At 36.9% G+C, this 13,442-nt stretch overlaps 1 protein-coding gene across 1 annotated transcript in view; it reads right to left on the bottom strand.

Moving 5' to 3' along the window:
- Positions 1-11,819, bottom strand: part of UBR1 (ubiquitin protein ligase E3 component n-recognin 1) — a 138,729-nt gene extending 126,910 nt beyond the window's left edge. Inside the window, exons 1-2 of the mRNA XM_007460121.1 lie at positions 11,569-11,819; positions 9,056-9,134 (exon numbers count right to left, since the gene is read on the bottom strand). Coding sequence (XP_007460183.1) covers positions 9,056-9,134; positions 11,569-11,744 — 255 coding nt within the window. The 5' untranslated portion in view covers positions 11,745-11,819. The remainder of the gene's footprint in view (positions 1-9,055; positions 9,135-11,568) is intronic.
- Positions 11,820-13,442: the final 1,623 nt, after the last annotated feature.

Raw genomic sequence — 13,442 nt, 5'->3', positions numbered from 1 at the left:
GAGAGGGGAAAGAGAAGGCAACATAAGATTATCAACTGTTAAATAGGTAATAGGTGGGAGTCAAAGACAGCATTAAAACTGACAGACTAGATAATAAAAAGTTACATAAGGGAGTAAAAAGGAACTAAAGGCATTATAAAAATTATTAGTACAAACATTATCACTAGAACAATAGTAACAAAAGAAATCAGAATATACAAATCAATTTTATATACTGAAGAATGCTAGACTCATCCATGATTACTAAAAATGTAGTTGCTTCAAATGAAAGTAAAAGCATAACCTTAGTATAGGGAATGCCATGGAAGCAAGGCACAAAATCCAGAAGCATTAAAAAAAACAATCTGGCCAATTTGACAACATATAAATTAAAATGGCAGTAAGGCAACTGATAGCATATATCAAGTTTAAAAGACAGAAAACAGATTTTATACAGTCAAAAAATACACTTAATTTATAATCCAGCAATATCATCCTGAGGTTAACCAAGAAAAATTAAAACAAATGCCCACACAAAGACATGTACTTGAATGTTTGTAACAGCTTTATTTAAAAGCTGGAAACAAGACAAATATTCATCAACTGATGAACAGGTAATATATTGTGGCATATCCATACAACGGCATACTACTCAGCAATAAAAAGGAACAAACTGCTGAGACATGAGAGGATCTCAAAGGCACTATGCTAAGTGAATATAACCAGATAGGAAACACTACATACTATATGATTTCACTTATATGACATTCAGAAAAGCCAAAACTATAGGGACAGAAAACTGATCAGTGACTGCCAGGAGCTGGGGTAAGTGGGCAAGAGGACTGCCTGGAAACGGGAGAACTTCTGGGAATGATATGTTTTATATATTGATTATTGTGGTGGTTACTGAACTGTACGTCTGTGAAAACTCATGTAACTACACTTACAAGGGTAGATTTTATTGTATATAAATTATATCTCAAAAAAATTTGACTTTAAAAATTATTAAAGACAAGCATAGTAAGAGAAAATATTTGTAACGTATATAACATAGCAGTAAGAAAAAGGCAAAAGAAAAATAAGGATAAAAACAGGCAACACACAGAAGAAATTAAACATACAATTAAAAAATGAAAAGATGTTATTACTAGTAATAGAAGTGCAAATTAAAATGAGATTATTTGACTAACGGATTGGCAAAAAGTAAAAAGACTGACTAAATAAACTTTGGGGGTGTAGATAAGACCATTCTCATATCCTTTTTTTATTTTTTTATTTTTATTTTTGGCTGTGGTGGGTCTTTGTTGCTGTGCGCAGGCTCCCTCTGGTTGTGGCGAGTGGGGGCTACTCTTCGTTGCAGTACACCGGCTTCTCAGAGCAGTGGCTTCTCTTGATGCCGAGCACAGGCTCTAGGCGCGCGGACTTCAGCAGTTGTGGCATGCGAGCACTAGAGTGCAGGCTCAGTAGTTGTGGTGCATGGGCTTGGTTGCTCCACGGCATGTGGGATCTTCCCAGACCAGCGCTCGAACCCATGTCCCCTACATTGGCAGGCGGATTCCCTGTGCCACCAGGGAAGCCCCTTATATCCTTTTAATGGAACTGTAAATTGACACAGCAATTCAGGAAAAACATTTGGCAAAATCTATGAAAATTTTAAATGCATGTACCCTTCAATCCAGAAAATCTACCTCTAAGAATCTAGTCTCAAGCACTCTTTAATATATACACTGGTTTATATTAAAACAAAGGTATATGTGTATGTTCCATTATTTGTTGATCAGTGAAAAACTGGAAACAGTGTAATTATCTAGAAAAGGGTGATGGGTTAAATATTTGATGACATATTCCCACAAAGGAATACATGCAATTAAATAAGGCAAGAGTTGTTATATATATATCAACACAGAATTATCTCCATGATGTATTAAGTTAAAATCAAGTTGCAGGGAGTTCCCTGGTGACCTAGTGGTTAGGATTCCAGGCTTTCACTGCTGTGGCCCAGGTTCAATCCCTGGTCGGGGAACTGAGATCCTGCAAACTGTGCAGCACGGCCAAAAAAAAAAGTTGCAAAACAAAATATATAGTAGGATTCCATTTGTACACAAACATCCTCCTAAACATATAAATATATATACGAGTGTACATGTTTGTACATGCATAAAGATCTGTAAGGATGCGCACTAAATTGTGTTCAGTTTAACAAAGAAAGTATGATGGGACAGAAAGGCAACAACTTTTATTTGTATTCTTCTGTATTATTTGAATTTTTAAAAGGTAAGTTTTATTGCATTGCCTCAATTATTTTTTTAATGTTGTTGTGTTTCAAAGACAATATATGAATATAAATTCTCATCATGTAGGATTATAGCAGGCTGTTAAAATAGAGCCTGATCATTATTTTTATACCTCAGAAAATACTGAGTTCTCATATATCCCTCCTTTTCCCTACCCACAGTTTCCCCTATTATGAACATCTTGCAATAGTGTGGCACATTTGTTGCAACTGAGGAGTCAATGTTGATACATTATTTTTTTTAATTAATTAAGTAATTTATATTCAGCTGCTTTGACTCTCAGTTGCTGCACACGGGCTTTTCACTGCAGTGGCTTCTCTTGTTGCGGAGCACAGGTTCTAGGCGCATGGGCTCAGTAGTTGTGGCACACGGGCTTAGTTGATCTGTGCCATGTGGGATCTTCTGGGACCAGGGCTTGAACCCGTGTCCCCTGCATTGGCAGGCAGATTCTTAACCACTGTGCCACCAGGGAAGTAAGTCCCTGATACATTAACTACAGTCCATAATCTACATTTGGGTTCTCCCTTTGTGTTGTACATTTTGGGGGTCTTAACAAATGTATAATGACGTATATACACCACTACAGTATCACACAGGGTAGTTTTACTGCACTAAAAATCCCCTGTACTCCACCTATTCATCCCTCTATCCCTCCCACCATCATCTCCCAGCCCCAGCATCCACTGATCTTCTTACCGTCTCCATAGTGCTGCCTTTTCCATAAAGTCATACAGCTGGAACCATACAGTATATAGACTTTTCACAATGGCTTCTTTCATTTAGCGACATGCATTTAAGGTCCTGTAATATCTTTTCATAGCTTGATAGATCATTTCTTTTTAGAACTGAATAATATTCCATTGTAGGACTTCCCTGGTGGTGGGCGCAGTGGTTAAGAATCTGCCTGCCAATGCAGGGGACACAGGTTCGAGCCCTGGTCCAGGAAGATCCCACATGCCGTGGAGCAACTAAGCCTGTGTGCCACAGCTACTGAGCCTGCACTCTACAGCCCGTGAGCCACAACTACTGAGCCCGTGTGCCACAACTACTGAAGCCCATGTGCCCTACAGCCCATGCTCCGCAACAAGAGAAGCCACCGCAATGAGAAGTCCGTGCACCACAACGAAGAGTAGCCCCCGCTCGCCGGAACTAAAGAAAGCCTGCGCACAGCAACGAAGACCCAACGCAGCCAAAAATAAAAATTAAATAAATAAATAAAACATTTAAAAAAAATTCCATTGTATCAACGTACCAAAGTTTTTTCACCCATTCACCAACTGAAAGACATCTTGGTTGCATGCAAGTTTCAGCAAATACGAATAAAACTGCTATAAACATTTCTGTGCAGGTTTTTTGTGGCTTTTTTGTGGATATAAGTTTTCAATTCATTTGGGTAAATACCAAGGAGCATGATTGCTGGACTATATGGTTACAGTGTATTTATTTCTATAAGAAACTGCCAAACTGTTTTCCAAAGTGGCTGTATCATTTTGCATTCCCAACCCAGCAATGAATAGGAGTTCCTGTTCCTCCACATCCTCACCAGCATTTGGTATTGTCAATATTTTGGATTTTTGCCATTCTAATAGGTATGTAGTGGTATCTCACTATGGTTTTAATTTGTAATTCTCTAATGACATATGATGTTTTGCATCTTTTTGTGTGCCTACTGCCATTTACATATCTTCTTGGTGAAGTGTCTGTTTCAGATCTTTTGCCCATTTTTAAAGCTGAGTTGTTCATTTTCTTACTGTTGAGTTTTAAGAGTTTTTTGTATATAGTAGATAACAATCCTTTATCAGATACATGTTTTGCAAAGCCTTCCACCCAGTCTGTGGCTTGTCTTTTTATTCTCTGAAAGGTCTCTATTTTTTAATCCAGTAATTCCACTTCTGAGAACCTATCCTAAAAAATAATCTTACATATAGAAAAATGATTTACATATAAAGATATTTATAGCAATATTGCTTACTATTAAAAAAAACTGAAACCTGAATAAATTCTCCAATAGGTAAGCCGTTAAAATATATTATGGTTTAATATTATATACCCAATAAGTTCTAAAAGAAACATAATTGAATGCAAAATTGAATCCAAAAATTGAATGCATAATTTTACATATTGTGCTTTTTCCATTTAAAAGTATAACATGAGAATTTTATTCTTTCTTTTACAACTCTGTAAGCTTCATTTGAAAACTGTTTTTATCTGATTAGAGGAAACAGCTGTATGAAAATACTATTTTTGTAACTCACTATTCTCATTTAACAACAAAAAGGAAACGTTTATGGAGTTAAAAATAATCTTTGGGACTTCCCTGGCAGTACAGTGTTTAAGACTCCATGTTTCCATTGCAGGGGGCACAGATTCGATCCCTGGTTGGGGAACTAAGATCCCACATACCACGTGGTGCAGCCAAAAAAATAATAATAATAATCTTTAACAGTGGGTGTTTTTGTTTATTTTGAGGATAAAAATGCAGAGGTTTACTGAAAGTTTTTTTAAAGATAGTAGTACTTCAGTATATTCTCTTTTTTTTCATGGTTACCTTTTTGTGTGTATGTAAGAATGTTTAAGTTCTAGTCTCTAAGCAAATTTCAATCATACAATAATACAGTGTCATCAACTATAGTCACCATGTTAAATACATTAGATCCTCAGACCTTATTTATCTTACTGTATTTTTAAGGGATAAACTACTGAAAAGCTGGATATCACAAAGAAGGGTCACATTACACACAGCAGAACAAAAAGCTCCAATTTTTATCTTTGTTATTTTCCTGTTCTCAAAAGGTTTTTGTTTTGTTTTTTGTTTTTTATGCCTCTACTTTACTTTCAATTCTCATCTTGGATTGTGCAAGATCACAGAGAAAACTCTTTGGAATGGGATATAAGTTTTACACATAAGGGAAAATTCAATTTTTGGCTCTTTGGTATTAAATTAAAATTTATATGAACACATGAAGTTTGACACTTAAAAACAACCTAAACAGGGCTTCCCTGGTGGCGCAGTGGTTAAGAATCCGCCTGCTAATGCAGGGGACATGGGTTCGAGCCCTGGGCCAGGAAGATCCCACATGCCGCAGAGCAACTAAGCCCACGCACCACAACTACTGAGCCTGTGCTCTAGAGCCTGCGAGCCACAACTACTGAAGCCTGCGCACCTAGAGCCTGTGCTCCGCAACAAGAGAAGCCACTGCAATAAGAAGCCCGTGCACCACAACAAAGAGTAGCCCCCACTCACTGCAACTAGAGAAAGCCCATGCACAGCAACAAAGACCCAATGCAGCCAAAAATATAATTTAAAAAAAAACAATAAAAAGTTAAGATAGTTAAGTATTCATTGATATGATTTTTTATCATAAACAATATATAATCAAGACGAACTATTTTTGTGTCTGCAAGTCAGGTGCTATCAAGCAAACAGCAATCCTTTTTAAATGTTTAACTCAAAGACAAATAGGAAGACTCAATAAATTTTAATTTTCCAAATGTTCTCAGAAAGAATTATCAGAAGCATCCTCCAGTTATAAAACACAGTTGGGTAATCCATTTACCCCAAATGAAACACCTGTGTGTGTTGTGAGGTAGCAATGATAGAACTATGATCTTCTGTGGTGATAGCACCCACAACGCAGAAGCAGTCCCTCTTCACATAAAGAGTGTGAATAACAAGAAGGGATGGAGAGTCACCTTTCATTATTTCATCAACTATTGGTGTTTTCACAGTATTTTAAATGCCTGATTTCAATTTTACAACAACAATACCAATATTTATTCTGAAAGGTAATCGTATGTTCCAAGTAGCAGAACTTCCAACACGATCTCTAAGAATAATTCAAAGTTCTTTTTTTGGCCACACTGTGTGGCTTGCAGGATCTCAGTTCCCAAACCAGGGACTGAACCCGGGCCATGGCAGTGAAAGCACTGAGTCCTAATGCTAGAGCACCAGAGAACTCCCTAATTCGCAGTTCTGAACCATGCTTCAGAAGAACATTTCCAGCAGTGCAGGATTTATTCCTATTTCATCGTTGGTAATAACTGCACATGTCACTGCAGGAACTTTACATTCTTCTGCTGCAGACTTTAAGACTGCTGTGAAAGGTGTACTTTTGGGAACACTGGGTACTCCATAAGGCAGCCAGCAGTGTGACTTTAAAGGAAAACTTGGACATGGTGGAGCAGGTCTGGACAGAGTTGCCATGCCATCTCTGTGCAGCAGCCCCACTTCCTCTGTGGTGCCGGGGACTGCAAAAGTTGTTCTGTGCTATTCTGTGACAAAAGGTTTTTCTTGGTGCTTTCTTCACATAGTACCTGATCTTGGGTCTGCATCCCCATCATTATTCTTTTCTTCCCCTTCTCTGCAGCAACACGAATCCCTTCTTATTTCTTCTAATCTTTTTTTTAATGGCTTCATTTATTCTTTTGTTATGTTTTTTTATTATAAAAAGAATACACACAATGTATAGGCAAGTTACAAAATATAATAATAAAATGATCCAGCATCTAACACAAAAGAATATTAATACTGTTGATGTTCCCTCTGTGATCATCCACTTGCCCTGGAGGTTACTATTACTTGAATTGTATTTATTAGTCATTCCCTCACTTTTCTTTAAAAATTTCACCACACATAATAGGTATTCCAGAAAGATTCTATCAACTTATTCTCCCACCAAAAGTCTTCTGTTCTCTTCACACTCACTTTTGAAGGGTGATATCTTTAAAAGCTTATGAACATAATTTTTTATTAGTTACACAATAGCCCATCCTTCTGAAAACTCAAAGGTTCCTGAGTAAGCTGTGTACGCACCTTCTATAAGAGCTCTGCAAAAACCTAAAGATGATAAACCTAAGCATGCTTCATAAAAGAGTGCTTTGTGGTGGCAGTGTAGACTGGTAAGCTTTCAATACTCGAAGGCAGCTTAGTGAAGAGGTTCCTAAAATTTAACAGACAAGTTTTACCAGTCCACGGAAAATCAGAAAAGGAAGGAATAAGGAATGTGATGAGCTCTTTAACAGAGCTACATGTATGCAATCTAAAGACCTGCTCTTTAGTCTGAGATTATCCTACTTTCTTGGAATTAAATTTTCTTTTTCTTCATAAAATGATAGGAGATGGTAGGTATTTTTTGGTTGCTGTTCATGTGCCCTTTTTAAAATTAAAATTGAACTTCCCTAGCCAAATAAAAATTTGAAAACCCTATGTCTTACCCAAAGTCTTCTGAAATTGTACTGGACCACAAAATCCCAAAGTTTGGCAACTGGAAAACTCTGGCCTTGAGACTTCAGCATCTCTCCCCCTTAATATCCCAGAGTAAAAATAAGAAGAAATTAACAACTTCCTCCTTGTCTCTACTTCTGGCATTCTTTCTTGAGTTCTTCAACATAAGGAAAAAACTATAATAAATTGAGATGACTGGGAAATATGAAATTAACCAATGATCAATTTTGTAAATTCCATCAGTGATTAGTTTGCAATGTTAGGAAAACATTTTAACCACACTATATGATAGGCTCCTCATGTTTTTTCTTTTGCACAATAATAAAAATACATATATATATATATATATATATAACATATATCTATAGCTTATCATTTCCTGAGATAGAAGCACTAATGTTGAAGCCAGTCTAAAATCATGAACCACGCTTTCAGCTCTACGGAAGAAATAGTCTACATAACTTTAAGATGTTATTTACATTTACATGGGACCTTCGGCATATTATATGTACAAAGAGAAACATCAAATATTATATCTGCCCAAGCCCAGAGCACAGAACCAATACTGTTATTTGAAAAATGCATTTCAGCTCAAAATAACAAAGTTGTCTGAAGATGTCACAGGAAAGGCAAATCCCTCAACCTCACTACTAATTAAGAAAATTAAACTAAGACCACAATGTGATACCATTATATACCCACCAAACTGGCTAAAATTAAAAAGACTAGCAACACCAAATCTTGTAAGTGTGTGTTGGTATAACCACTTTGGAAAACACTATCTACTATGACTTAAGATATACCCTAGAACTCAGCAATTCTATTCCAGATATATACCCTGGATAAACTCCTGTACATGTGTACCAAAATACACAAATAAGAATGTTCACAGCAGAATTGTTTTAATACAATAATAGTCCCAAATTGGAAACAATCTACATATCTATATACAGTACAATGAATAAAGACAATATGGATTATTAAACCCTATAAGGTAAATGGACAAAATATATATATGCGTATATATATAAATATATACTTAATGCTGAGTGAAAGCTACTCAACAAGAAAAAGATACAGAATGACTCCATCTGTACAGAATTCAAAAACAGAACCATTCAATATGATTTGGGTGATAAGCTAAAAGGGAAATCAAGGAAACCATTATCACAAAACACAGGAGAGAGAGATTATCACAAAGGAGGAGAGAAGGATGGTGATCCAGAAGGAACAAATGGGAGGCCCCTGAGAGCTGGAAATGTCTCATTTCTTGACCTAAGTAGTGGTTACACAGGTGTTCACTTTATAGTTATTCTTTAAGCTGTTCATATGCTTTATACAATCTTCTGCATAAAAATGATGTATCTCAAAAATTAAAAAATTGTAAGGAGCTGCATCTTGAAGTAGTAGATGTCTTATCACATGATATGTCTAACCAGAGCTAAAGGTTCACAAATCAGGTCTGTTACAGCAGGAACTCAAGTACTAGTCAGGAATTTGGACTAGCTGGCCATCAGACTCCTGCCAATCTAGAGATTTTATGCATCTATTTTCATACCTTGTAACGATGATTTTTATGAACACTATTCTGGAAGCAGTCCATACAGAGTACACATGTTGGATCAATTGCACAGTCCCTGAAAAAGATTAAAAATCAGACTCCAAAATTTACATGACTACTGCTGATGCTCAAGGTATGACTATAAAATAATGTGAATGAATTTCCTATATCATACACAAACTGATTTTGAAAATACTTTAAAAACTGAATCCCAGGGACTTCCCTGGCAGTCCAGTGGTTAAGATTTCACCTTCCAAGGCATGGGGTGTGGGTTCAATCCCTGATCGGGGAGCTAAGATTCCCACATGCCTTGTGGCCAAAAAACCAATACATAAAACAGAAGCAGTATTGTAACAAATTCAATAAAGACTTTAAAGTCGAAAAGACATGTGCACCCCAATGTTCACTGAAGCACTATTTACAATAGCCAGGTCATGGAAGCAACCTAAATGCCCATCGACAGACGAATGGATAAAGACGTGATACATATACACAGTGGAATATTACTCAGCCATAAAAAGGAATGAAATTGGGTCATTTGTAGAGACACGGATGGACCTAGAGACTGTCATACACATTGAAGTAAGTCAGAAAGAGAAAAACAAATATCGTATATTAACGCATATATGTGGAATCTAAAAAATGGTACAGATGAACAGGTTTGCAAGGCAGAAATAGAGGCACAGATGTAGAGAACAAACATATGGACACAAAGGGGGGAAAGTGGGGGGTGGTAGGGGTGGTGTGATGAATTGGGTGATTGGGATTGACATATATACACTAATATGTATAAAATAGATAACTAATAAGAACCTGGTATATAAAAAATAAATAAAATTCAAAAAAAAATTAGTTTTCTGGTGCTCCATTTGGTAGCACATATACCAAAATTAGTTTTCTGAAAAATCATCAGCTTTTTTTCATTCTCTGCATCTTCTTATACTATTACAGTTATGAATGTATTTTAGAGACACTGATTGTTCACTGGTAAATGAGGCTTGGTTAAAGACAAAATTCATTAGAATGTAAGCAACATAAATTAAAGGATTTTAATTTATTTTATATAATGATATGTCCCAAGCACGTAGATCAGTGCCTGGCACAAAACAGGTATTCAATGAATATTGACTGTCAATCTCTCTTAATCTCTTCCCTAATAAAAACTTCTAAAATGTAAAATTTTATTTAATACTTTCAAGGAAACATTAACAGTAATATAAATAAGTGCAAAATTAATTTTTAAAATATTTATTTAGAAAAGTTGAAGAGATGGAATTGGGCAGTTTTAAAAATGAATTTTTAAAGGCTAATAAGTAAAAACTGACTAATAATAGCCTCTAAAATATAATTAATATCATCTACTAACCTACTCAGAGCAGGATTTGTCAACCTCAGCAGTACTGACATTTTGAACTGAATAATTATTTGCTGGAGATACAGGTGACTGTCCGTGTGCCATAGGATGTTTAAGCAGCAACCCTGGCCTCTACCCACTAGATGCCAGTACCATTCCCCTAGCTGTGACAATTAAAAATGCCTCCATGACCCTTTTGGAGAAATGAGGTCTACAAATATCTACTATGCTTTAGCTGAAACTGACGAGGCTTCAGCTAAAAATATATAACAAGATAGATGAAACTGACTGCCATATAGCAAAATAGTACATAAAATACAAAAGCTGACTGTTTCCTGAGAAAAGAAGAGAATAAAGAAAAGCAGTATGTTCTAGACAACTGTTAACTCTACATAAACCAGTCAAACCTAGAATTACAGTGAAGCAAAAAACAATTCTCTGTATAAAATCTAAAACTTCACATTCCTAACCTAAACAACCTCTAATAAAAGAAAGAAAAAAAAACAAAGTGTTGTTAAGGTCTAAAAGTTAAAAGTTTCAGGCAGGAGTAGAGAATAAAAAAGTTCTCTGTGTTACCATGCTGTGTTAAGTCAACCTCTCTCACAAAAGGCAAAAAAAAAGCCTAAAGCTGTTTGCAGTTTTCTTACCACTGGCCTCTTCTATCCAACTAAATTACAAATGCTCCTACAGGTCTGATACCAAATCTCACTTGGTGGCGAAAAAATGACCTGAAATGACAAGGGACTAAAGACTTTATTTATATCACTTGCTGTGAACAGTCATAGGTTTCTTACAGAAATGCTCTGTTTGATTACAGGATCCTGACCTGACTCCACTAGGGAAGTATTCAGAATTCTGAAATACATGTGGCACCAAGAGTTTCAGATAAGGGTGTATGGACTATATTACAAACAAGGCAAAAATATATCTCTGCTTCTGGAGAACAGGAAGAAAAAGTGAAAGAACTGTTTAAGTCATATATTCAGAAACAAGTTGTACTACCAAAAACAAACTTATAAGTGCACAATAAAACAAAGTAAATTATGTAGAATTAAATATATTATAAATAGTAATATACCAAGAAAGGTACATCATAAAATACATACAGAACACCAAGTTGTTATTATAACCAATCCTGTACATTTCTAAATCTTACCTACAAGAGTATGTTGTCTCTCCACTTTTGAAAACCTTCCCACAGAGTTGAAATGCTCCACTGTGCTTCAATTTCTCTAAGCAAATATCTGGATCTTCTCCAAATAAGTACCATTCCAGTGGAGTGACTACTGACATTTGTATATTCTCCTCCTGCTTTTCCAAGTCTGGTTCCATTTCAGCAAAATAAATTTCTGGCACCAATCGTGCCAAATGGTTCAAGAAAGTAGTATGAAAATCAATTTGCCGATGCCACCACTGAAAAACAAAACAAAACAAAAATTAAACTTTGTTACAAGTTCCTTCTTAAAGATCTAGGGGCACCAGTAATTGTGTAGTTTCAGAGGAACTGATTTACAATATATTCTTCCTTTATACTTCACCAATACAAAAGGAAAGTAAATGATTTTTTTTTTAAAGGCCTTGGAAATAAGTGGTTGTCCACATATCACAGATATCTGGAAAAAGAAGTGCAGCTATAGTGGATGAGAATTACTCTCCCTTCGGAAATGGTCAAATCCTGGTGTGTGAAGGTGATTCTATTATCAGTCAAAGGCTGTACAGACAAAGTATTCCCCATACTAATAAACTATTTTATTTTCTTCTTACAATTTTATTGAGATATAATTGACATATAGCACTTATAAGTTTAAGGTGTGCAGCATAATTATCTGACTTACATACATCATGAAATGATCACAATAGTTTTAGTGAACATCCATCATCTCACACAGAAACAAAATTAAATGAATAGAAAACAAAAGTGTTTTTCCTTGTGGTAAGAACTCTTAGGATTTACTCTCTAGTAGTTTAATTATTTAAAGGAACCATAGCGTTTAATGAGAGATCAAAATGAATGAGTGCCAGAGTTTTCAGAACACAAAAAGCACTAACCATAAAAGAAAAAAACAGATAAATTGGACCTCAGCAAAAGTAAAATCTTCTGCTCTTCAAAAGAAACTGTTACAGATGGCGTTTTTGTCATGCTTATTTACACATGAAAACATGTTCAACATCATTAAATCATTAGAGAAGCGCAAATTAAAACAACAGCGAGGAGAAACCAAGATGGTGGAGGAGTAGAAGGACGTGGAGTTCATCTCTCTCCACAAAAGCATCAAGAATACATCTACAGATGGAACAATTCTCAGAAAACACCGGCTGAACACTAGCAGAAGACCTCGGACACCAGAAAGGACAAGAAAGACCCCTGCATAACCGGGTAGGACGAAAGTAAGAAGGGAAAAATAAGAGGAGAAAAAGTGGGACAGGATCTGTGCCCCTCGGGGGAGCTGAAGCACAGAGGTTCCCGCATCCGGGGAAGCCCCCTCAATGACGGGGAAATCACTTGGGACAGAAGAAGAACATCTGAGGCTGTCAGAGGATGATGAAATGGCAGGTCTGTAGCAGACAGGACACAGTGAGACCTACACAGACGGTCAGTGTCACAGGCCTGTATGCCCCAGACTGGGACGTGTGTCTGCTGGTGCACAAGGGGGCTGAGAGCTGGAACATGGGGATTAGAAAGCAAACCCGGGGGGGAGGACTGCTGTTGGCTGCGAGGAGACAGCCTGAGGGGACGGGAGGGAGGAAATCAGCAACCGGGACACTTATGAAGGAAACCCAGACTGCCATAGAAGCAAGGCACCACTGTTGAATGACGTGCAGTGGGTGGAGCCACCATGGCAGCCTCTCTCTCCCCACGCACTGACCCCTGCCCCAACAGGTGCTAGGAAAAGCTGCCAGAACTGACCTTCTCGTGCCGGTCACCAGTCGCTAGGAAAGGCTCCCACGAGGGCCAGATCTCTCATGCCCATAGCCACCAGTTTTCCTGCATACCTGTCGCTGCCAGGGCCCCCACAACCCAGGCAGTCA

This window comes from Lipotes vexillifer, unplaced genomic scaffold (genome assembly GCF_000442215.2).
Source record: "Lipotes vexillifer unplaced genomic scaffold, Lipotes_vexillifer_v1.1 scaffold408, whole genome shotgun sequence".
NCBI classification, from domain to species: Eukaryota; Metazoa; Chordata; class Mammalia; order Artiodactyla; family Lipotidae; genus Lipotes; species Lipotes vexillifer.
This window is presented reverse-complemented; position numbering and strand designations above follow the sequence as displayed.